The sequence below is a fragment of the Myodes glareolus genome, chromosome 14 (assembly GCF_982192425.1).
Source record: "Myodes glareolus chromosome 14, mMyoGla1.1, whole genome shotgun sequence".
Lineage (NCBI taxonomy): Eukaryota > Metazoa > Chordata > Mammalia > Rodentia > Cricetidae > Myodes > Myodes glareolus.
This window is the reverse complement of record NC_142039.1, coordinates 64,144,741-64,169,312: the sequence shown is the minus strand read 5'-3', so window position 1 is coordinate 64,169,312 and position 24,572 is coordinate 64,144,741. Positions and strand designations below refer to the sequence as shown.

General features: G+C 47.9%; 1 protein-coding gene across 5 annotated transcripts in view; it reads right to left on the bottom strand.

The window, feature by feature from the left end:
- The window catches only part of Fgd3 (FYVE, RhoGEF and PH domain containing 3), a 43,737-nt gene that overhangs the window by 10,750 nt on the left and 8,415 nt on the right, over positions 1-24,572 (bottom strand). For 3 of the 5 annotated variants that reach the window (XM_048432978.3, XM_048432979.3, XM_085699464.2), the window contains 12 exons: positions 23,663-23,815; positions 21,984-22,474; positions 14,996-15,085; positions 14,369-14,505; positions 12,487-12,643; positions 8,453-8,591; positions 7,893-7,951; positions 6,527-6,673; positions 4,953-5,045; positions 3,618-3,697; positions 1,663-1,693; positions 948-1,055 (listed from right to left, as the gene is read on the bottom strand). In XM_048432978.3, coding sequence (XP_048288935.3) covers positions 948-1,055; positions 1,663-1,693; positions 3,618-3,697; positions 4,953-5,045; positions 6,527-6,673; positions 7,893-7,951; positions 8,453-8,591; positions 12,487-12,643; positions 14,369-14,505; positions 14,996-15,085; positions 21,984-22,424 — 1,482 coding nt within the window. In that variant the 5' untranslated portion in view covers positions 22,425-22,474; positions 23,663-23,815. Of the gene's footprint in view, positions 1-947; positions 1,056-1,662; positions 1,694-3,617; positions 3,698-4,952; positions 5,046-6,526; positions 6,674-7,892; positions 7,952-8,452; positions 8,592-12,486; positions 12,644-14,368; positions 14,506-14,995; positions 15,086-21,983; positions 22,475-23,662; positions 23,816-24,277; positions 24,300-24,325; positions 24,567-24,572 lie in introns of those variants that run through there. The other 2 variants (XM_048432981.3, XM_085699463.2) reach the window with 2 other exon arrangements.

Sequence of the window (24,572 nt, the reverse complement as noted above, 5' to 3'; positions counted from 1 at the left end):
GGCAGAGGTTCGAGGCCAGCCTGATCTACAGAGAGAATTCCAAGACAGGCTCCAAAGCTACACAGAGAAACCCCATTTTGAAAAACAAAACTAAACAAAATCCCAGGAAAAATGGGAGCAGATTTGATGCAAATAATAAGGAAAAGGCAGACCCTCTGAGGGCAGGAGGCCAGTCAGCTGGAGGTGGGTGGAGACTGAGGAGTTAGGAGGGGCCAGGTGTTCCCTAAGATGTATCTGGTGTGTGAGCAAAGCAGCCCATGAAGGTGAGGGGGAGTGTGTGTACTGGGGAGGGGCGCACATCACTGTCCCAGAGGACTTCTCTCCAGGAGTTTTTGCTGCAGCCTCTAAGGCTGCCCTCCCACAGGGCAGAAATCTTCCACATCCAGTCTGCTGTCTGATTCTGGGGAAACCCCAACATGAGGGATAGATGCCATTCCCAGTCCCTGCCTCAGTCACCTCTTCTTATTGTACCCCTGGGGCCACTCCACAAGGGGTGGGGAACCATATGCTCTTGGTACTACTGGCAGAAGAGTTTGGGGTGCAGGAGAGTTTGGGGAGAAAATATAAGCACAAAAAGGCATCCACTTGCTGTTCCAAGTGGAGTGGAAGAAGGGCACTGTGACCTGAGGATATTTGTACCACTGCGGTGACCTGGGAGTATCACTGAGCTTCTGAGACTCGGTTCCATAGGAAGAAGATAAGGCTCTTTATTGCTCATGGCTGTCTTGCTGAAGGCATGGAGATGACGAAATAGCACTAAACGAGCGAGCGCTGCCTCCACACAGACGCTAACGTGCAAGGCAGCAGGCCCAGCCGCTTGCAGTGCTCTGCAGCATAGGGCAAGCAGAGAAATGTAAGTTCAAGCTGTCTGCATAACACCCCTAGGCCTCTCTCCCTGGCCAAGAGTTGACTTCCCACTTCCCCTTGACGACAGGCTGCTGACTCACAGGCTGGTCTGGAGACAGGCCGGGCTCCTCATCCTGGCTACAGGCACTGCTGAAGGCCCTGAAGGTCTCGCTCTTCTGTTTATGCTTCTCCACGGTGGCCTGAATAACCTGGACACACAGCAAAGTCACAGGGCTGTGAGAGAGCCAGGAAAGGACCCTGAGAGCTCATGGTCTAGGTACTCCAAAGAGCACCCTTGGTCATCTATCTTATCCTCATCGATGACTCATGCCTTGGAGCCAATATGACCAAAGAAACTGGCTCCAAAAAGACATACCTAGCCCGAGGCCCCTCCTGGCCCTGGTTTCTTACTTGTGGAGAAGGGGCTCAAACAAGTAAATGAAAGGCTTGTGGTACCTAAAAGCGTATAGAGAGGCACCCCATGGCCACTGCCTCCCTTCAGCATGAGGACAGGCAGTACTAGCATTAGGGAAGAGTACCTATGTCATGTGGGCCACCATGAAATGGCCATACTACGATAATATGAGGATGTAAGGCACACATGGTGATGCATGTCTGAAATCCTAGCCTTCGGGATACCAAAGTAGGAGGCTTGAGGGTTTGAGGCCAGTGTCATTCCCTTAACAGAACCGATCCCCAAAACACAAGAGCTGATGACTGTAGCTAGCAGCCGAGCCCTTGCTGAGCAGACCCCGGGTTCTAGGTTTTATCCACAGGAGGGAGAGACAGAGAGAGAACAAACTTGAGAAGCTTCACCTGAATCCATTCTTTCTTCTCTTCTTCTGTCCTACAAACACAAAACCAGTATTTTATCAGTCCATCCACCAATACCCGCTGTGTGCCTACTTAGCCACTCACTGTCTTATGACTGCGACTCAAGGCTGGACAGGTAGTTTCAGTGTTCAGGACACACATGGGCCCGTGGGGCTAGCTCACCTTGTAGACCAACAGCACCCTGGACCCTCGCAGGTGATTACCAAAGTTCTCATGTCATAGGTGAAATGGGACTGGATCTCCAACACACAGCCAACAAGAGCTCAAGCTTGGCCTTGGAGGACAGCGTGACCAGGCAGAGCAGGCACACCACATGCTGACCAGTGGTTCCCCCTCAGAGACACGTCTCACAGAGACAGCAACACATGTACACAAAAGCCCAAGTCTGGGACTCTGTTCTTGGCACAGCTTGCAGAAATAGGACTTGGACTGTCAACAAGGGGCCCTGTTGATGCTTTTTTTTTTTTTTAAAATATCATTACAGGGGGTTGGAGAGATGGCTTAATCAGAGGTTAAGAGCACTGATTGTTCTTCCAGAGGTCCTGAGTTCAATTCCCAGCAACCACATGGTGGTTCACAACCATCTGTAATGAGATCTGGTGCCCTCTTCTGGCCTGCAGGCAGAACACTGAGAATACTGTATACATAATAAATGAATAAATCTTTAAAAAAATATCATTACAGTTTACTTAAAAGTTTTCGGTGTACGCTCGGGTGTTAGTGCTACCTATGGAGGTTGAGAGGGCAACTTGCAGGCGTTGGCTTTTCCTTTCTACCGTGCAGGTCCCACCATGAAGTCATCAGGCTTGGCAGTGGTGCTTCTATCCACTAAGCTATCTCACTGGTGCCAGTTGATAATATTGACAGGGTTTGTGCTATTCTGGGAAAATATGTGAGATTATCAGATGAGTCTTGACACATTAACTGAAAAAAACAAGATGAAGAACTGGTGTCCTGGCCAGCGTTCTGTCAAACTGACTAGGAAGAGGAACATCGGGGAGAGAATGTCTCCATCAGATATCCTGTAGGCAAGTCTTGGGGTGTTCTTTTTTTTATTTTAATGACTGATATGAGAGGATCTAGCATACTGTGGGTGGTACCACCCCTCTGCAGATGGCCCTGGGTCATATAAGGAAGCAGGGTGAGCAAGCCATGGGGAGCAAGCTGGTAAGCAGGTTCCTCTATTTCAGTTCCTGCGCTGACTTCCTTCAGTGGTGGATATGACCTGAGAGTAAGTGAAATAAACCCTTTTCTTCCTAAATTGATCTCAATCATAGTGTTTTATCGCAGCAATAGAAACCCTAACCAAGAGGCTAGAGAGACGATGGCTCAGTGGTTAAGAACACTAGCTACTCTTCCAGAGGATCACAGTTCAATTCCCAGCACCCACGTGACAGCTCACAACTGTATGTAACTCCAAGGTCTGACACCCTCACAGAGACATGCATATAGGCAAAACACCAATACACACAAAATAAACATAAGTAAATCTTAAAAAACGAAACCCTAAGCCGGGCAGTGGTGTCGCACACCTTTAATCCCAACAGAGGCAGGCGGATCTCTGTGAGTTCAAGGTCAGCCTGGTCTACAAGAGTTAGTTCCAGGACAGGCTCCAAAGCTACTGAAAAACCCTATCTCGAAAAACCAAAAAAAAAAAAAAATGCAGACACACACATGCACACAAATGCATGTGCACACGTGCATACGTACGATGTACAGAATTTTCTAGACAATTGCTTAAGAGATGGTTAGTGTCATAGGAACACAGGCCTAGAATTAAAAGGCTTAATTTGTAATTGGTAACCATCCTTAGTTATGTAAAGTGTTGAACTATAAGTGAATAAGAACATATTGAAAAGTTATCTCATTCAGTAAAAGCCATCTGCTACAGTCTCAGGCCAAAGGTGTTCGTGCAGCTGCTGATGCTAGTGCCATACCGAGTCTGAAGCTCCAGGGACCTTTTTCTTCCTGTTATGATGAATGTGTGTGCTGCATTTGGTTTTGCAATATCTTGCACCTGCAGGAAGAAGAACACAGAACAGAGCAAATGAAGGCGAGTTGCCATTTTAGCTGTTCCTTAACCCAGACCCACATTCTCTGAATCAGAGGGTTTTGTTTTATTTATTTTTCCTGTGGAAGTGTCAGGGTGACTCTAGGGGCTCTCAGATCTATGAGGTGGGAATGCTGAGGCTCAGGGGGAGGGCAGGTCACTGGTCTTGCCCACCCAGAGCTGGGCCAGTCTCTGTGTTAGCCAGCTGCTTGGCAAATGTACCTGTCCATCAGGACTCCTTGAGCTGTTGTCCCCCGCAGCCCTGGCCAAACCTTTCCCCTCCAGCACAGCTGCACCTCCATGGGAAGGATAAAAATCTTAGAAGATCCTTGACTATGTCCCTCAGATGGTGCTGAAGCCCACATGGACAGGTGCATTATGGGTTTAAAGGAGTGCACCCAGACAGAGTGGATGGAGTAGTGTCATCTCCTTGGGGGCTCTCAGATTTCACTCTTCCATCAGCACAAAACCACAGAGCACAGTTACTCCAGGCAGCTCTCAGGCTGGGCCCTGTAAGAGTCCCTGACCTTGGTCAGGCATCACAGAGATGCAGACCTAGGGCCCAGCCAGAAACCTCCGGGCTTTCCCACTGAATGTTGAAAAATAGTATTAACATATAAAAGTCACTAAAACAGGACTGTTTTTTAAAGACTTATGTATATGTGTGTGTCTGTGTGCCGTTATGTACACAAGTACAGATGCCTGAGGAGGCCAGAGGGAGAAATTGGATCCCTTGGAGCTAGAGTTACAGGCAGTTGTGAGCCACTCGGTCCAGGTGCTGGGAACTGAAGTTGGGTCTTCTGAAAGAGCAGTAGGAGCTCTTGACTACTGAGTCATTTCTCCAGCCCCGGGACTGATTTCTCATAGAGTAACACTGCAAAAGTAGATTCTTCTAACTATGGAAGAAGCAAATTTTTTTTTTCTGTAGCGAGTCATTGCTTGTAATTATTTCTTAACCTGGATCCAATGAAATTTCTATGGAGTGGGTAGTTGTTTAATTAAATCTTTGCCTTTTCAGATACTTAGAGTCATTTAATTAGAAGTTATTTTTGGAGCAGTTGTTATTTGGAGCAGTCGACTGCCCACCCAAGGCTAGTCTACCAGGACCAAGATGCTGGCTCGGAAACCCCTGAGTCCCACAAGTGGTCATCAAAGCCTAGCATTTCCATCCCTGTTTGTACCCCTTCCGGGGCATAAGCAGGGGAAAGAGGGACCCACCCACCTGGAGATCAGAGATGTCCATTTTCTCCCGTACACTGAACTTCTGGCCCATGAGCCTTAGTTTTGGTACACAGTAGAGCATCACATTGTTGAACTGCAAGAAAGATGCCATGAGGAGAGGCAGTCACAGGGAGCTCCTCACAGGGGACTCATATAAGCTTACTTTAATGACTTAAAGTAATATATTATATAATATGTAAGTATACATCTATTTATTTAAAGATGCACACATGCCTTTAAGCACAACATTCAAAAGGCAGATTCTGAGCCTGTAACAGACAGCAATGGCCCCACTAAATACCAGAGACTAACAAACAAAAAGTCCAGTTTCAGGAAAGCGTTACTCCTTTGGAGTGGCTGGTCAGTGAGGTCCCACAACCCCCCCCCCCCCACACACACACACAGTACAGGCTACTGCCAGTGCTCCTGGTTACCCTCCAGAACTTGATGGCTCTCCTGCTGAAAACACCGCATACTTGAGTCACAGAACGTGGGGAAATCAAGTAGTACTGACCTGGAAGCTTCATTCCTACCAAATAGCTTCTATAGCACTGAAAGATGATACGCACTTTACCAGAGGAGCTGTAAGCATCAACCATACCCAGCCGTGAACCCTGTGAGCTACAACAACAACTGATCTAGCAAGACATGCCCACTGGCACAATAGTGGCAGGAATGTCATGGGAGGAACCAATCACTTTCTGGTTGGATTTAAGGCCCATCCCATAAGATGAAACCCATATCTAGTATTATTAGCTGATATCCTGTGGCTGGATATGTCACAGGCCTTAGGCTAAAAAAGGAAAATTTTCAAAGGTACAGCTACTTATTTAAGAATAGATGAAGGACTATGGGTGCAGGGCAGTGTAATAGGGTGCTTGCCTAGCAAATGTAAGGTCTTAGGAAGAAGAAAGAAGAAAGATGGAGATGAGGAGGAAGGAGAAGAGGAAGCAGAGGTACGGAAAGAGAAGCAGCTATAGAGAAATGGAAAAAAGAATCGTGTCTCTTCCTGTATGTCAGGTACTTGAGGGGAACCCTCACTATAATTCCTTCCTGTCTTTTCCCCTCCCTGTAAACCAGAGTCTGGTTCTGGGGACAGTTGGGATCTTGATGTTTGACTACAATTCTTTTTATTTCTGTTTTCTGCAGACATTTTGTTTTGTTTTGTTTTGTTTTTCATTTTGTGAGACAGGGTTTCTCTATAGCTTTGTAGTCTGTCCCAGAACTAGCTCTTGTAGACCAGGCTGGCCTCGAATTCACAGAGATCCACCTGCCTCTGCCTCCCTAGTGCTGGGATTACAGGTGTGCGCCATTACCACCCGGCGGTTTCTGGAGACTGACTCTTTAATTGTAACAGAAGTAGATCAAACAAAACAGAAATGCTGGATATAAGGGACATCAATATTAGACACTTGTGGAAACCAGGACAGAATCATTGACAAGAGACAGCCCAGTCAACTCTCAGGGGAGGCCATGGAAGAACCTCCTCCTTGGGCTTCTGAGTCTTGCTAGTACCGCCCAGCATCTGAGAAGGCAGATGGGGAGTTCTGTGGCTGGGATGGCAGCCTGGCTCACCAAGAAGAGGTGTCGGTCCTGAGTGGTGCCATTCTTGGCCGACAATTTCTGGATGTTGCCCTCCTTGATCAGCTCATTGGCTGGGTTGACGATGTCCTCTTCCCCACCCAGCTGCTCGTACACCTCCAGGAGCTTATGCATTTTCTCCTGCAAGGGGACAGGGAGTTCTGGCAGCTGCAAGGTCGCACAGGCTGCTTCAGACCCAGAGGTGAGCAGAGCCATGCTCTGCAACTGTCCCCCAATGTCCGGCGTAGCAATGAAATGACCACCCGTGAGACGGGAAGGAAACACAGGGTAATGTTTGAGCCAAATAGTAAAGGTGACTAGAAACCCATCATTCAGAGAATCACAAACCTCTGCAAGCTCTACACAGTGAGTGGCATTGTTATCCCGAGTTATAGACAAGGAAACTGAGGCCTGTAGGGATCAGCTGAATAACCATGACTCAGACTGGGCCAATCTACATATCACGTTCCCCAGGCCCGGTTGGGGAGACATGAGGCACAATGATACATTGGGGACAAGTTTAACAGTTCATGGCCCCTACTCAAAGTAGAATTGAGCCGCAGTGTCCTGTCCTTGTACTTGTAGAAATTTTAAGTGTCCCTAGAGTGGGCAGGTCAGGCTGGCCCTTTATGTTTCTTGTATGGATCCCATAGATGCTAGTGGACCAAACAACACAGGATGCATGGGACCCTAGAGGGCAGGGAAGAACCCATGGCCTTGCAGGAGCTGGCAGCTACATAAAGGAGTAGTATATACAGGTGTAGTCATGGCATGTTCTGGCTTGTATTGGGAAGGTGGGTGTGGTAGAAAGAACATAATTGACTCCCATTAAGCTCACAGGAAGTGGCACTATTAGGAGGTGTGGCTTTGCTGGAGCAGCTATGGCCCTGTTGGAGGAAGTGTGTCACTGTGGAGGCGGGTTTTGAGGTCTCATTATTGACACTGAGACCACTTCCTGTTGCCTTCTGATCAAGATGTAGCTAGTACCACGTTTGTCTGCATGCTGCCAAGCTCCCCGCTGTGATATTCATGGACTGAACCACTGAAATGGTAAGCGAGCCACTCCAGTTAAATGTTTTGCTTATGAGTTACTGTGGTCATGGCATCTCTTCACAGCAATAGAAACCCTAAGACAGAGGGCATATGCCTTCTTACTTTGTATAGAAAGAGGCTGAACCTGCACTTGGTATTACCAGGGGGTAATAGGATGTGCACCCGGCGTGTCCTGGGGAGACAGGGTACATATGTGCTCACTGATGGGGCCCACCTGGAATCGGGGTAAAGGTGCTTGCTTATACGGTCCTCCCTGCCCCCGACCCTTCCTGCATAGCCTTGCTTCCCTACAGCAGACTGCACTCACCATCTTCCTGATGGCCGCGTTAGAGTGGTCGGCAGCTGTGGAGATGAGCTCCAGGGACCCTGAGTGAGGAGAACTCATTGAGACTAGGCACGTGGTAACTCCACAAGTTCTTACTGGAGAGGCTGACATCGAATTGGAGGCATGGCTTCCAGTGGGAAGATTTGTTCCCATTCCTTGCTCAGGGTGCTCAGACTGCTCCAGCGGTCTGGCCCAGAGAAGGGACAAAGCCCAGAGCCACTTGCTGATCTGGCTGGGGCCAACGCAAGTAGGACCCCCGACTCTCTTGCACAGTCCCCAGCCCTGTGCTGCCCACCAGTTACATTGGTAATGTTTCTTGAAATAAGAATGTCCTCACTGTGGGGTCCATTGCTGGATCCTAAGCTCTGAAGGGAGCCAGTGTTTGGTAGTATCTTCCCCAGAGACAGCATCCTTTCGTATGATAGGAAAAGACTAAATCACTTTCCTAGTTCTCTCCCTCTCCTGCCTTTGTGTGTCTCAGCCCAGGGTTCTCAGCCTCCTCAGAGATTCCCCCTCAGTCTTGCAGATCCACGTCCACTTACTTTCAGCATCCTTCCGGTCCGGGGCATCCCTGGGGAGCCTCTTTAGGTAGTCTTTGAGCAGCAGCTCGTAGCGGGGGATTCTCTGCACAGGCTCCAGCATGTGATGCTGCAGTGTCAAGTTCCCACACACCTCTTGCTTCTGGGGGAACGGAGAACACATATGGGGTCACCAGCCTAGCCCCTGCTTCTGGGGGAACAAACACGGGGTCACCAGCCTATCCCCTGCTTCTAGGGGAACAAACACGGGGTCGCCAGCCTAGCCCCTGCTTCTGGGAGAAAACACGTGGGGTCACCAGCCTAGTCGCTGCTTCTAGGGGAACATACATGGGGTCACCAGTCTAGCCCCTGCTTCGAGCAACACAGTCCCTGGCGGTTGCCTGGAGCAGCCTGCTTTTCAAGACACAGCTGGCACAGACCACAGGTGCCTATGATGGAGAGAGAGCTGGAACTCTCTGGGTGGACAGGTTGGAGTTAAAGAAAACAAGCGCTAGGACCAGGCCACCCCCCCCACCCTGCAAAAGTGATTCCTGCTCCTATCCTATCCTTGTCACCCTCAGGTCCACTCCCTCCCTTTCAGGTGGAGGCCATCTGTGCCTGGTTCCCCCAGTATCCATCCTCATGCCTAGAGGCTGATGAGAGTCCGTGCACAATAAACAGAGAGAGCAGGTGGGGCAGGAAGGCCTGTATTGTCCCCACACTCCACACCTCCCCTCCTCCCTCCAGATCACAGCTTCCCGTCTCCCACACTTTAGAGCCTTTTTGGCATAGGCAGTAGGAGTCTACACCCTTAACCCTGCACACCAGCCTTCCAGCGATGACTGCCAGCACGCCATTGCCTCTTCGCTCGCCGTGGGCTCTCCTACCACGCCTCCTGGTTCATCTGCCTCTGCCACGTTGAGAGCTGAGAGAGCCTGCTGTTTCTCATCCTGTCCGCTGTCCTGCCTGGAGCAACCTCAGGGCTCTGGCTACCCACATCTTCCTCAGGTCCCAGAACAAAACTGGTAGAGACGGGCTCTAACTCCTTTGGGTCTAACAGGTTCTGGGGATCTGAACTCAGGTGCCTGTGCTTACACATAAACATTTTACCCACCAAGCCATCTTCTCAGCCCCTAAAATAATTAGGGTTTTTTTGTGCAGAGGGGGCAGGGAGTTGTTTTGTTTTGGTTGTTGTTGGTTTTTTTTCCAAGGCAAGATTTCTCTGTATAGCCCTGGCTGTCCTGGCCTTGAACTGAAAGATCCACTTTCCTCTGCCTCCTGAGTGCTGGGATTAAAGGTGTGCACCTCCATGACTGTCTTTGTTTTTTAAATGAAGGTTGCGCTTATGAGAAAAAAAAATCTGAGTATTGGTGCTGGAGAAATGACTCAAAGGTTAAGAACACTTACTGCTCTTGTAGAAGACCTGGATTCAGTCCTAGCAACTAGTTTCAAGATATCTGACATCAGCTCTGAACTCCTTGAGAACCAGACATGAATAGGGTTCACAGAAATTCACATGCAGGCAAAACACTTGTACACAGAAAATTTAAGAAAATCTGGAAAAAAAAAAGTCTGGGTGTCATGGTGCTCACTTCTAATCCCAATTCTGGGGAGGCAGAGATAAGTAGATACCATTGCCTAGTGTGCCTAGCAGAATCAGTGAGCTCTGGATTCAGTGAGAAACCTGCCCCAAAACATCAGATGGGGAGTGATAGAAGGCACTTGACCTCAGCTGACCTCTGACCTCTGCTTGCACATACATACATGAGCACACACACAAACACGTTCACAGGCATTACCACATGCACACAAACACACATACACACACACAGAGAGAGAGAGAGAGAGAGAGAGAGAGAGAGAAATTATTTCAAGCAAGAATCAAGGGAAGATGCTGGGAATGGATGTTCACAGGGCTAGGAATTTATGAATAGAGGCAAAAAAACAAAACAAAAGGCTTTTCTCCAGTGACACTCACACAGAGGCACAGCACCAACTGAATCATGGAAAAACCGCAGAGAAACCCAAGCCAAGAGGCAGCCAATTCCCTCAAGAGGATTAGGACAGAGCACGTCCTGGAGGGAAGGACTCAGCCTGATAATGAGAACAGTGTGTGGCCCTGGTCTGGCTTGAGAACCCCAAAGAGAAAACTTAGAAGTGCATCGTTGGGATCGCTGGTGACTGTGTGGGCTGTGAGGTGACAACAGCTGTGGCAGCCATGTGAGCTTCTTGATTTCAGTCAGCACTGTGGATGTGTGGGAGACACTCTCCTTCACACTTAGCCCTGAACCTGCAGGACTGTCTGCAGATGAGTTTCAAAAGGCGGTAACCACCGTGCGTGCTTGGAGATGACGGCGCGGAAGGTCTGGACCGTCTGCGAGTTTGTCCTTTTGTGGTCAGCCCTTGGTGTGCTGTGTGCGTGCATATCTCTGGCTGAATACTGAGTTTCGTCTAGGCCTGCCGATCAGCCCCCAAATCTACCCGTCACGTGACCCTACCCTCGGCCACTGGCACGAGGGTTCAGACATGTGACACCATGCCTGCCTTCATCTGGCGCTAGAGATCCAAACTCTCTTCTTGGCTCTTTCTCTAGCCTTAAGTTGGTCATTTTACAAATTCTTAGTAAACATTTGGATTTCAAGGCCTATAATTTAAAATAAGCTTTGGATCAAGCAAAGGATTCTCCAGAGACCAAAGGAAATCTGATGGTCTTTTGATCCCATTTTGTCCAGGGCAAGACTGCTCAGACTAGGGTGTGGAGAATTTTCTGTTGAGGGCCGTCCTGTGCACTGGAGACCTGCCCCAGATTCTACCCTCCAGATACCAGAAGCAACACCATTATCAACAGACACAGTCCAGGTCTTTGCTGAGAATGGCTAAGATGTGTTGAGGCCTAGGGACAGAACCATGGCTGTGTCTATCAGGAAGTATCCCCAGACAGTACCCACTGTTCAGGGACAGCAAAATGCTGAGGTGGTCAATACAGACAAATTGTCATCCCAATCCTGTATGTGCTTTGTCACCCGAGGACCTGCTGGACCTGGTCTGCCCTGTATGGACAGGGACAGTGGTGTGTGGTCATGTTGAATACTGCCTCACCCTCTGGAGGGAGATATGTGTGGAACTCACAGCTGATGTGGGATTCCCCTCTATATCCTCTGATTACCATTAATGAACAAAGGAACTGCTTTAGGCCTATAGCAGAGCTATAGGGGAACAGAACTAGGTGGGGAAAACTAAACAGAATGCTGGGAGAAAGGAGGTGGAGTCAGAGAGAAGCCATGTAGCACGGCTGGAGATAGACGCCGGAACTTTAGTTGGTAAGCCACATTAACATGGCAATACACAGATTAATAGAAATGGGTTACATTAATATGTAAGAGTTAGCCCATAAGAAGCTAGAGCTAATGGGCCAAACAGTGATTTAATTAGTACAGTTTCTGTGTGATTATTTCGGGAAATGAACAAACGGCCAAGTGGCCTGCTACTACACACAGCACAGGTGAGTCTTGTACTACGCACTTGTGTGGGGAGTCAGTGCCACCGCTTCTCCAGAGGCCTGGGGTGGCGGTGTAGCTGCTCACAAGCATGAGGACCTGAATTCAACCCCAGAACCCATGTAGAAAAAGCCAGGCATGCTGATGCAGGCCTGCAATCCCAGCACTGCATAAGCCAGGTGTGGCGGTGCATACTTGTAATCCCAGCACTCAGAAGGTGAAGTTCAGGGTCAACCTTAGCTACATAGGGAATTCAAGCCAGCCAGGTCTAGAGACCTTGTTTTGTTGTGGAAGGTTTATTTGATTGCTTGGTTTTGTTGTTGTTGCTTGGTTGTTTGTTTCTGTTTTGGACATGGTCCTAGTACATAATGCTGTCTGACCTGGAGATTGCTATATAGGTTAGGCTAGATTCAAACTCGCAAACATTCACCTGCCTCTGTCTCCTGAGTGCTGAGATTGAGTGCCTGGCCTGAGACCCTGTCTTGAAAAATCTTTTTGGTCTTTTTTGGTTTTTGGGTTGTTTTTTTTTTTTAAGTATATCACACTCCTGCAGTCACCTACCTGGATGCTGTGGACGACATCACTAAACTGTGGAGAACGCTGGGTCCATGTGCTCACCAGCCCCATTGCCCTGTCAAAGTTCTTGACGTACTCGCCATACATCTTCAGGAAGGGAGCCAGTTTCTGCAGGATGTCTCCGAGCCGAGGGTTTGTGTCCCTGTGTGGAGAAGCACGGTCGTCAGATGAACAGTCTAGGTGGAGTGGGGATGATGAGCAATCTCTGATGGTCATCCTCCCAGATTGTGAAGCAGAAAACAGTGTTACTGAACATTAGGAGAGGGTTTCTCTAAGCACCTCAACAGTACTGGGTGAGGCCCAGAGCCCAAACAGAGGGTCCTCACAATGGTGCTGCCCTCAAGTGGCAGATGGCAGTTATCAAAGATGGTCAGTGAAGTGTCATTCTTAATGAGCACAGGCTAGAAATGACAACTCTGTGCACTGCCACCAAAGCCACGGAGAGAAGACTTTGCAGGACTACAGCTACATTGAAGTCACCCATGCTCACTGCTTCAACTAAGTTGAAACTGGGTGGAATCCATTTTTTAATTTTTTAAGAAATTTTTCTGTCTGTCTTTTGAGTCCTTTTTTAGGTAAGTAAGTATTGTTCACATCTCCACGGGAAAAATTAAGATAGTAATTTTTGACCTTAGCACTCTCTTATTTATTTATTTATTTATCTATTTATTTATTTATTATGTATACAATATTCTTTCTGCGTGTATGCCTGCAGGCCAGAAGAGGGCACCAGACCTCATTACAGATGGTTGTGAACCACCATGTGGTTGCTGGGAATTGAACTCAGGACCTTTGGAAGAGCAGGCAATGCTCTTAACCACTGAGCCATCTCTCCAGCCCCCAGCACTCTCTTTTTTTGAGATTTATCCTTAGTAATTACCGAAAGAAGAAAAGGGCACAGGTACAACACCACCACTTGGTGCTCCTAGGAAACTGCATCAAGGATTGATTTTATAAATGAAGCAACTGGGAAGCAAGGCAAATGGTCCTGTGTCATCATCGTCACAGGACCGCAGAGTTGCTCTGCGGACCCAGAATTCCAGAGCACAGAAGGGGAAAGCCTGTGCTGTCAGATATGGACTTTGTCACCAGAAGTCTATGCCCAGCTCTAAGCACCTTCAGGACACAGTGCCATCTGCCCCACAGCTTCCGAAGATTCCCAAAGTGGCCCAGCCACACAGAGACAAAGATGACATGACACCCTCACAACCAATCAAGGCAAAGTCAGGAGACACGAGGGGCATGCAAGCCCTGCAAAGGAAGGCAGGTAAACTTCAAGTCTCCCAAAATGCAGGAGGTGCAATGGTTAAAACCAGTGGACCTCTCCCTCCTGCGCCATTGCACCCCTTATGACTTGCAGCTTTTGCTAAAATAAGCAAAAACTGAGGGGCACAGAAAGCAGAGGACCTTGAGCCACTCCTGAGGATAAGGTCCCCCCCCCCTTTTTTTTCTCTGAGACAGGGTTTCTCTGTATAACAGTCTTAGCTGTCCTGAAACTAGCTCTTGTAGACCAGGCTGGCCTCGAACTCACAGAGATTCACCTGTCTCTGCCTCCTGAGTGCTGGGATTAAAGGTGTGCACCACCACCACCTGGCGAGAAGGTTGTTTTTAAAAGCAAAGGTAGAACCAGGCTGAGAGGGAAATAAAACCTTCAGCATTGTTCATTGTGTTGCTTCCAGATGTCAGATCTCATCTAGATCCACAAGCTAAGAGACCCCCAAGGCCCAGACAAAGCCACCAGCCCCGTCTCAGCCAAAGGAGGCACTCAGGCCTCCAGACGACAGCCTCCACCCCCAAGAACCTGTCAGGCTGCCAGGCAGAGGAAGTCAGGTTTAGGGGCCCTGTGGGTGACCTGGACCACACTCACCATTCCTCCGTGATCCTCTTTTGCAACTCAGGCAGGAGGAACTGCCCATGGAAGCGGTAGATGGAGGAGATGTTGGAGAAAATGCCAGTGGTGACTTCTGGAGGGATCCCTGCTTCCGTCAGCTTGGTGCAGAACACCTGAGAAAACAGAGAAGCCCACAATGGCCGCTGAATATAAGCCAGCCAGACACCGGCCACAGGACTGGGATCTTGGGTTCCTTTTTGTTTCTCCTGACCTCAAACTCACAGAAATCCACCTGCCTCTGCCTCCCCAGTGCTAGCATTATAAGGATCAGCCACCATGATTAGCCTGGCATTTTTACATGAATTCTAAGCATCAAACCCAGGCCCTTGAGCACAGAAGGCAAACACTTTACTGACTGAGACACCTCAGACCCCAGCATCCATTCATGTGTTCAAATGATGCATCCTCCCCAAAGTGAACATACTAAGTTCTGCCCCAGAGCCACAGCGCTGAGAACAAAATGTTTTCAGTCCAGACTTCGCTTTATCTGAATTTTAGTATTTGTCAATTCATACTCTATGCATAATAACTAAACAATATGAAGGGATGTATAGTCTGAATTCTGGGCATGGAGAGAAGGGGATCCCCAGCCCTATGGGCTACCTGGTCCAGCAAGTGCAGCCGCCTCACGTAGGCTTCCTCCGTGTGCAGGAGCTCCTGGGCAATGTGCAGCAGCTTCTGTGGATCAGAGCACTGCAGAGAGAAGGGAAGTCACTTACTTGGGGGGGGTGCACCCAATGAGGTTACCCATAATACACCAGGATGCCCAGGGGCACAGAGAACTGAAGGAGGATCCTGGGTTTCAGATGTGGTACTTGGTTCTCTTAAATGCTATTTCCATGGAGGGTTCTAGAAAAAGACAGCAGTTTCTGCCAATCTCCCCAAAGCTACTACAGTCCAGATGGGACTGTTCTGTTTCTGGACCTCTAACTAGGGAGCAGCCATAGCAACCATGTGAGAATCCATTGTACAGGTGGGGTGCAGTTCAATGAAAGAAAACTTGCCTACCAAGTACAAAACCTGGTTCCATCAGTAGCGGCATGCGTGCGTGCACACGCTTACACACACAAACATGTACACACACACGTACACACACACACACGTCTTACTATGATGTGGAATATTTAACCATATAAATATGTGTTACATTTCTTTATGCCTGGTAATATTACTTTAATTGGGTAAAGATGTGTTACACTTGTTTTTGCTGCACTCGTTAAATTATATAAAGATGTGTTGCTTTTTAACCTTGCCTGCCTAAGGCATCTGACTGGTCTAATAAAAAGCAGAATAGTCAATAGATAGGCAGGAGATGGACAGTTGGGGCCAGCGGACAGAAGAGAATAAATAGAAAGAGAAATGTAGGGAAAGGAGAAGAAGGAGGAGGAGAGAGGGACACACCTGGGGCCTGAAGCCAGGCAGCTGTCATCAGACATGGAGACAGTAGGAAAGTAAGATATATAGGAAGGAAGGAAGGAAGGAAGGAAGGGAGGGAGGGAGGGAGGGAGGGAGGGAGGAAGGAAGGAAAGAAGGAAGGAAGGAAGGAAGGAAGGAAGGAAGAAAAAAGCCTGGAGGCAAAATGTAGGTAAAGAGAAACAGATCAAAGTAAGAGCTGAGACAAGGCCAAGCTAAGGCCAAGCATTCAAAACTAACAAGTCTCCAAGACATGATTTGGAAGCTGGTTGGTGGCCCCCATAAAAGCCTACTACATTACTGCAAAGGGACGTCAACAAGACAGTAGGCCAGTAAGCTGCAGGTCCTCCACAGAGACACAGACGAAACAATATACGAACCAGAAAACCTATGAGATTTGGAGACAAACTGAGCAACCGCTGCACCTACAGGTGATGCCAAGAAGGGAATCCCCGGGGAAATGGTGGCGCTGGGTGTGCCTGGGTTAGTCTAATTGTTTGGCAGATAACAAAATGCCCGAGTGTACAGTTTATAAACAACTGAAATGCCTTCCACAGCAATGGAGGCTGGAATTTCAAGGTCAAAGCACTGGTAGTTCTGGTGTCTGGTGAAATCACAAGTCTCTGTTTCAAAATGGTGACACTAATGCTTGAGCTCACAGTGCGAAAGGGGCGGAAAGGTGAAGAGGAGAGAATGCTGCATCCTCACGTGACAGAAAAACAGAAGGAAAGGAACCCACAAGCTCCTCCCTGTTCCCTATTTTATTGTACAGTACTGGGGATTGAACTCTGCCCTGACCACACCCTAAGGCAAGCACTCCGCTCCGCAGCTGGGCCACATCTCCAGGCTTTCCCACTCCCTTCTGTGGGGACACTGATTCCATCCTCATTTCTTAACACCTCCTAAAGGCCTAACCATGAAACAGACCATGATATTAGCAGTATCACATTGATGACAAGACTCTAGCAGGTGACTTTTGGGGGGCACATTCAGTCTATAGCAATGCCCTGAAGCATTCCTCCCCCTTATGTAATATGACACAGAACAAATGGGAGGGAACCTCCACACCAGGGCTCCTCCCACACCAGGACTAGGTCTTCAGGGCAGAAATAGAAAATGGGCACTGATAAGCCTGGTTCCTCAGCGCTCTACCCAGGGGACTTGAGACTGTGGACTCTGTCCTGTGTGAGCGAGCAGATGAACCCAGAACTAGAGTGTGAAAGTCATTGAAAACAAAAGCCGGAAGCACATTAGAATCCCAGGTCCACAGGCGGACGCTCTGAGGTCCCCGGCTGTGCTGCCATCACCTAAAACAGAAAGCGCTACACAATCTGGAGGGGTGGTTTCTTCAAATGCCCCCATTCATCCAAAACAAAAGCAACAACAACAACAACAAAACCCTTATAAACCATACATAGAAGCAGGAGAATATGGCCCAATCAGAGGAAGAAAACAGCCCACCTGAAGTTAACCCTACAGAAATACAGATCTGAGACTAAATGGTGGTGGCGCACTCCTTTAAACCCAGCACTTGGGAGGCAGAAGCAGGCGAATCTCTGTGAGTTTGAGGCCAGCCTAGTCTACAAAGGGAGTTCCAGGATAGCCAAGACTGTTACACAGAGAAACCCTGTTTTGAAAAAAGACAAAAAAACAGAGCTAGTTCCAAGATAGGTTCCAAAGCTACAGAGAAACCCTGTCTCAAAACAAAACAACAACAACAACAACAAACAAAAACCAACCAAACAAAGAATGAAGCAGACATTCTGGAGTCTGAAGAGCTCATAAAGAGGGTCCATCCAGACCTGAACAGACAAAGGAAACAGAAGTCATTCAAACAGGCAAAACTGTTGTGATTGTCTTTTCTTTTTTATTTTATATGTATCAGTGTTTTTAACGGCTTGTGTCTGTGCACCTGTGCATGCAGTGCCCATGGGGACCAGAAGAGGGCATCGGATCCCTGGGAACTGGAGTTACAGAAGGTTACAAGCTGTCATGTGGGTACTGGGAATCAAACTAGGTCCTCTGGAAGAGCAGCCAGTACTCTTAACTGCTGAGCTCTCTCTCCAGCACCACACCCTTCCTTTTTTCAAGATTTATTTATTTTTATTTTATGTATACAAATGTTTTGCCTGCATGTATATATGTGTTATGTGTACTGGGTGTGTGCCTAGTGCCTGAAGAGGGCATCATATCCCTTGAAATTGGAGTTATGGGTCATGGGAACTGAACCCAGGTCTTCTGCAAGAGCAACCAGTGCTCTTAACCTACAAGCCATCTCTCCAGTTCCCAAAGAAGCCACTTAAAATCAGTCAGTGGAGAAAACCAAGAAAGAACAAAGAAAAGCATAGGGGTTCTAAAGGGCTTTCAGGACATCTTCTGGTAAACCAAGATCTCCATATGGGAGTCACAAAGGATAAAAGACAGAAATCATTTGCAGAAATGATAATAGGAGATTTCCCAGCCTTAGGAAATAAATGAACACACAAATCAGAGAAGCTCAAAGAACTGTAACTAGAATAAGAAATCCGCCACCTCATTCATGCTTATAATCCTGGCACTCATGAGGCTAAGGCAGGAACATGATCTAGGTATGTACAGGGACATGCAGTCCCCCTACCCCTGACATACACACACAACAGACTCATACATTCTGTGATGGTTTGAATAGGAATGGCTTTCATAGATTCATGAGTTTGAATGCTTGGCAAATAGGGAGTGCCACTATTAGGAGGTGTGGGCTTGTTGGAGGAAGTGTGTCACCGTGTGGGCAGGCTTTGAGGTCTCATATGCTCAAGCTATACCCAGTGTGGTACAGTCTCCTACTGCCTACGGGTCAGGATGGAAAACTCGCAGCTCCTTCTCTAGCACTATGTCTGCCTGCATACTTCCATGCTTCCAATCATAACAGCAACAGACCACGCCTCTGAAACTGTAAGCCAGCCCCAAGTAAATGTTTTTCTTTATAAGAGTTGCCATGGTCACGGTGTCTCTTCACAGCAATAGAAACCCTACTAAGCCAGGCGGTGGTGGTGCATGTCTTTAATCCCAGCAGCACTTGGGAGGAAGAGAAAGGTCGATCACAGTGAGTTCAAGGCCAGCCTGGTCTACAAAGTAAGTTCCAGGACAGTTAGAGATGTTCCACAGAGAAACTCTGTTTTGAAAAATAAAAATAAAATAAAATAAAATAAAAGTGAAAAGGAAGGAAGAAAAAGAAAGAAAGAAACTCTAAGACACATACTAATAGCAAATAAATAGCAAATACATCTTTGGGGAGAAAAAGAATGGCAAGAACAATCTTTCAAGAAGAGATGAAAGGATGGGGCTGCAGATCTGGCTCTGTTGGTAGAGCCCTTGCTTAGTGCACAGGAATCTCTGGATTCAGATCCAGCACCACGTGAACTGGGTGTGGATATGGTAGCACATGCCAGTAATCCTGTCACTTAGGAGCCTAGCAGGAGAATTATTAGTCTGGGGTCATCCCGGATTACACAGCCCAGAAATAGTAGTCAGAGAAATGTTATACAGGTGAAATTGTGACATCAGGAAGGAAGAAAAGACTGGAAATTTAAAATGTTTTACTAACAACCATGGTAGCTAGAAGTAAAACATCTATGAACATGCACAAAAGGAAAATGGAGGGAATCAAAGTATGTCACCAATGAAATAAATGCAAAGAAAAAGGGTAAGAGAGGAAAGGAGAGGAAGAAAGTGACAAGGTGCAGACAAGTGACAAGGTTGCTACCTTAGGAGTGGCCTTCATGTCCTTCCCCATCAGAACCAACATTACACGTAATCGTGTTAAACTCTTCAGAAAAAAAAAATACATAGATCAAAGGAATGCCTGTAATCTCGAGAGGACTGGAAATGTGACACCATGCAGGTGGGTTGGTCCTGGTGTACCAGGAATCAAGCAAACAACAATTAATTATGGTTTAGTTTGTTTATTGGGGGCAGGTCTCCTGTAACTCAGGACTCAAACTCCCCGCGAAGCAGAGGGTGAATTTAGGATTCTAATTCTAGGGTTGCTGGTGTGCACTATCACATGCCCTCTTTCTTGAATGTGTTGCTGTGGAATGAGCTTTTTGTACACTGTGAAGATTTGTCATTCAGATCGGTTTAATAAAAAGCTGAGCATCCAATAGCTAGGCAGGATTTTCAAAGCAGAGAGGACACTGGGAAGAAGAGTGGAGGTGCGGGGCGTCGCCAGCCAAAGACGGAGGAAGCAGGAAAGCAGCATGGGCAGTAGAAAATAAAGGTGAAATGGGTTAAGTTAAGTTATGAAAGAGCTGGTTAGAAACAAGCCTAAACTCTTGACCAAGCTTTCATAATTAATAATAAGTCTCTGTGTCGTGATTTGGGAAGGGGCTGGAGAGACAGAAAAAAAATCCACCTACATATTCTATTCACAAGAGACTCACTTTGCATATTTGCATGTAAGAACATACAGGATGAAAGTGGGGGAAGATGGGAGAAGATATATGCAAATAGCAAGAAAAAAAAAAGAGTGGCCTTATGTATTGCAAACAGAATAAGGTGTTTGCCACTAAACCTGATGACCTGAGTTCAGTCCTTGGGACCTACATGCTGGAGAGGAAAGAACCCATTCTGTTCCCATTCCTAACTCTGACTGCCACACCCCCCCCACACACTAAATAAATAGCCATGTTTTTAAAAATTAAAATAACTATAAAAACATAATAAAATGATAAAAAAGTCACAAGACAATATAAAAATATATGAAGTAAATTGAACTGCATTGGATGGAGAACTAATCAGCAACCAATGAATAGCCAGACGCCTCAATCCCCAGTTTTCTGTAACGGAGGGAATGTCTAAACAGAAGATCAGCAAGCAAACCAAAGGAGGTCTTGGACAACACCATACATAATGACAACATTATGTTCATCTGACAACAGTGTAACCTATGATGAACATTGCTCAGGGCTTAACACATTCAAGAAAGCTGAAATTATTCAAAATATCATCTTCAGTCACAATGGAATAAAATCAGAAAATGGGGCAAATCCACAGATACAGGTATATTAAGTAACACTGATGCATCCAGGAGGCAGGGACAGGGAATCCCAGGACAAGCTGGTTAGCTACACTAGCCAAACGGGAGAACTGTAGGTTCAAGGAGAGATCCTGCCTCAATAAATACAGTGGAGCGTGGTCTAGGAAGACACCCAACATCAGCTCAGGGCTCCGCGTGCATTCCCACACAGGTGTGCACGTGCCTGCATACATGAGTATGCTCCCCACGTGTGAACACAGACACTCAAAAGACAAAGAAAGAAAGAAGTGTGAGAATGTAGCTCAGCGACACAGCACTTATCTGCCATGTACAAGGTCTCCGGTTCCATTCCAAGCATGAAAAAAATACATATATACTCAAACAAAATCTTAAAACAAGCTAACTGCACATATTGAGAAACTAGAAGAGCAAGAGTAGGCTAAGCCCAAGGCTAGGCTTGAAGAAGGAAGGAAGTAAGAAAGATCAGAACAGAGATAAAAGACAAAGAATGGAAAAAAACAATCTCAAAAGAGTAACCAAGCTAAAGTTGGTCTTCTTAAAAGCTCAAGAGAGCTCACAGACTTCATCTAGGTTACCTTAGAGAACAGAGACAAGACTCAGTTGCCAAAGTCGGTGAAAGAAGGGTGGGGTCGTTACAGTTGGTGAGGTGAAGATACGGTTTATAAGAAAATGAGCAACTAAGTGCTAACGGGTTGTACAGCCTAGGAAAAAAAAAAGAATCCTCAGAAATACTTGGCTATAAAGATTACTGCCTCATGAGGAAATAAAAATGTCTGGAAAAAGCAATGAATAAGGACTTTGAATCAATAATTCCCCACTTCCCAACAAAGTCGCACAGGCAGCTTTACTGACAAATTCTACCTATCCATGAAACCCCCCCCCCCTCTCTCTCTCTCTCACACACACACACACACACACACACGCCACATCAATAAAAAGAAACCACATTCAAGTGTCATAAATGAGCACACCCAGGGCATCTGGGGCCCCACCTGGCCTTTTCTGGTGTATTCCATCATAGGCATTCTTGCATGGAACGAGTGTGTGGGCACATTTCCTGAGCACAGGTGTGGGTGTTACACACTACAAATCTCTGCCACTGCCCAGGCACCCTGTGTTGGGTGTCAAGGAAGGGAGGCTTACCTGAGTCAAGCCGACATTCTCCTCTGGCCTGGAAGGGGTGATCTTAGGGTCAGGGTCCTCACCCACGCCGCTATCATCCTCCTCCTGGGCGGTGGTATCTTGTGGGACTTGGCTGTCCACAGCTGTCTCAGGGTGTAGCCTCAGTATGGCAGGGCCTGGGGAGACCTCACTGCCCTCTTCACAGGGGAAGTTCTCGCTGGCCACGCTGGAAGATGGACTGTCAATGCCACTGTCCCTGTTGGGGATCTTCATGGCACCGCTTGGCTCCCCCAAGTAGCTGTCCCCTGCTGACGCTGGGCTGCCAGGAGCCCCTCGGTGGGCACCCGGCCCAATGGGAAGTGTTTGAAGCTTCCCCAGTGGGGAGCTTCTGGGCCCAGCACTTAGTACCCCAAGAGGGGCAACTGCTTCTTGGGGAGTTGAGGAGCTTCCACCCAATTCCATCCTCAAAGCCAAACTTGCTGGGCTCTGCTCGGAGGCTGGCCAGGAACTTCCTGTTAGGGAGAAAGAAGTCGGCTCACTGAAAGCAGCCCTCAGAGAGCGAGCCTCAGTCAGACAGGGCAGGCTGGGGCTGTGTGGGAAATATCACTTCACAAAACCCCACTGGCCTCAGGTGGGGTCTATCCAGCCAGTCTTCGAGAGAATTGCAAAGAGAACATGTTTTATCTGAAGAGTAAGGTTTTTACCGACATAAAAAAGTAATCCCAGCCTGGGGAGTCCGTGGGTAAAGAGCTTGCTGCCAGGCCAGCATGAGGACCCGAGTTCAGACACAGCACCAGCTTTAAAAAGTTGGGTGTGGTGGTGCGTGACTGTGCGTGCAATCCCTGCGCTAGGGGTGGGGGCTGTGGAGGCAGCTGGATCCTCAGAACTCAACGGCCAGTCAAAAGAATGAGTTCTAGTTCTGTCTCAAAAAAATAAGAGGGAAATTGGGCAGTGGTGGTGCACATCTTTAATCCCAGCACTTGGGAGGCAGAGGCAGGCGGATCTCAGTCAATTCAATGTCGTCCTGGTGTACAAAGCGAGTTCCAGGACACCCAGGACTGTTACTCAGAGAAACCCCGTCTTGGAAAACAACAACAACAACAACAAAAAACAATAACAAAACATAAGAGACAGACGCTGATATAACCTTTGGCCCCTTCTCTCTCTCTCTCTCTCTCTCTCTCTCTCTCTCTCTCTCTCTCTCTGTGTGTGTGTGTGTGTGTCTCTCTCTGTGTCTCTCTGTGTCTCTCTCTATCTCTCTCTCTATCTCTATCTCTCATATGCATAGATGAGCATATCCCACCCCCATCCGCACAGAAGTAATCCTATGGAATAGTAAGGACAAGAGGCTTACTGGCTGCTTACTATATTTAAAACACATGCTCGAAACAGTGACACAGCCAGCAGTAGGATGGGAGCTTCCATTTACAACACACCACTGTGTCCACACAGCTTTTTAAACCCTGACATTCTCAGGAGACGAAGTCAATGACCTGGGCACGACAGGCAGTTCATGTGACACTTGCACAGCGGACAGGAGACAAAGTGTCAATTCCCAGGGCTCAGGGAATTCATCAACAGCTCTAGGAGGGTCAAAGGTGAGACTTAACTAGAGGGAGAGAGACCGTCCCTGAAATCATCTTCTTGAGGCTAAGTACAGCTTCAGAGGAACAAGGGGGCTGCAGACAACAGTCACTTACCTGTGACCCGATGCTGTTGCCCAAAGAGGCCGTCAGAGATTGACTGGCAGGTGCCTGCTTCCTCCTGGGCTTTGGGACTGCCCAACAGAGGCTAGAAGAGTCTATAGAAAATTTCTTGCCCAGACCATTGGAAGTGAAGATGTTTAGAAAATACTGGAAAAACACAAAAGAGAGTGGTGTTTGGAAGGGCCAAAGCCCAGTTCTAAAGGAAGGAGCTGGAGAAAGACATCTTAGGCCCCCACCCATCGTACCAAACCCAAGGCAGAACACAGGCTTCCTCGGGGCGGATGGAGGGCACAGAAAGGCTCACTGTCAGCTTCTAAACCACACGAGTGACCTAAGAAGGCCAGGATGGTGCCAGGGTCAGTGGGCCACGCCCAGGTTTAGGAGAGTTGGGCGCGTTCTCCCTAGCCCACACTGTCAGCAGATACACTCCTAATAACTCACTGTAGGGTCCCCCCACTTACACACAGTAGTGATCTTAAACACTCACACACAGTAGCTCTGCTATTCACGCGGTCACTCACACACACCCACACTCCTAGACACACTCTAGCACATTCCCACAGTGGCCCCACCAGACACACACAGCCAACGTGCTCACACTGTTCCTACCCTGGACACTCGGTAGCTCGATGCGCATGCTGGCTCCCCCACACTCACTCTCAGATATTCCCTGGCCCATAGCTTCTTTCCTCACGTCCTTCTTCCCTGGAGAGCAGAGTTAGAACCATGGGTGCAGCCTCACACACTCTTGCGCACACAGAGAGATGTCTGTTCTTGTCCTGGAGCTACACTTGACTGCCTTGCCACTAGACTCTCGCAAGGAGTCAGTGGCGTCCCCCATCTCTGGGAGCCAATAGGCCACTGGACGGAGCTCCTCCCACCCACATAGACTCCTGAGCTCTTA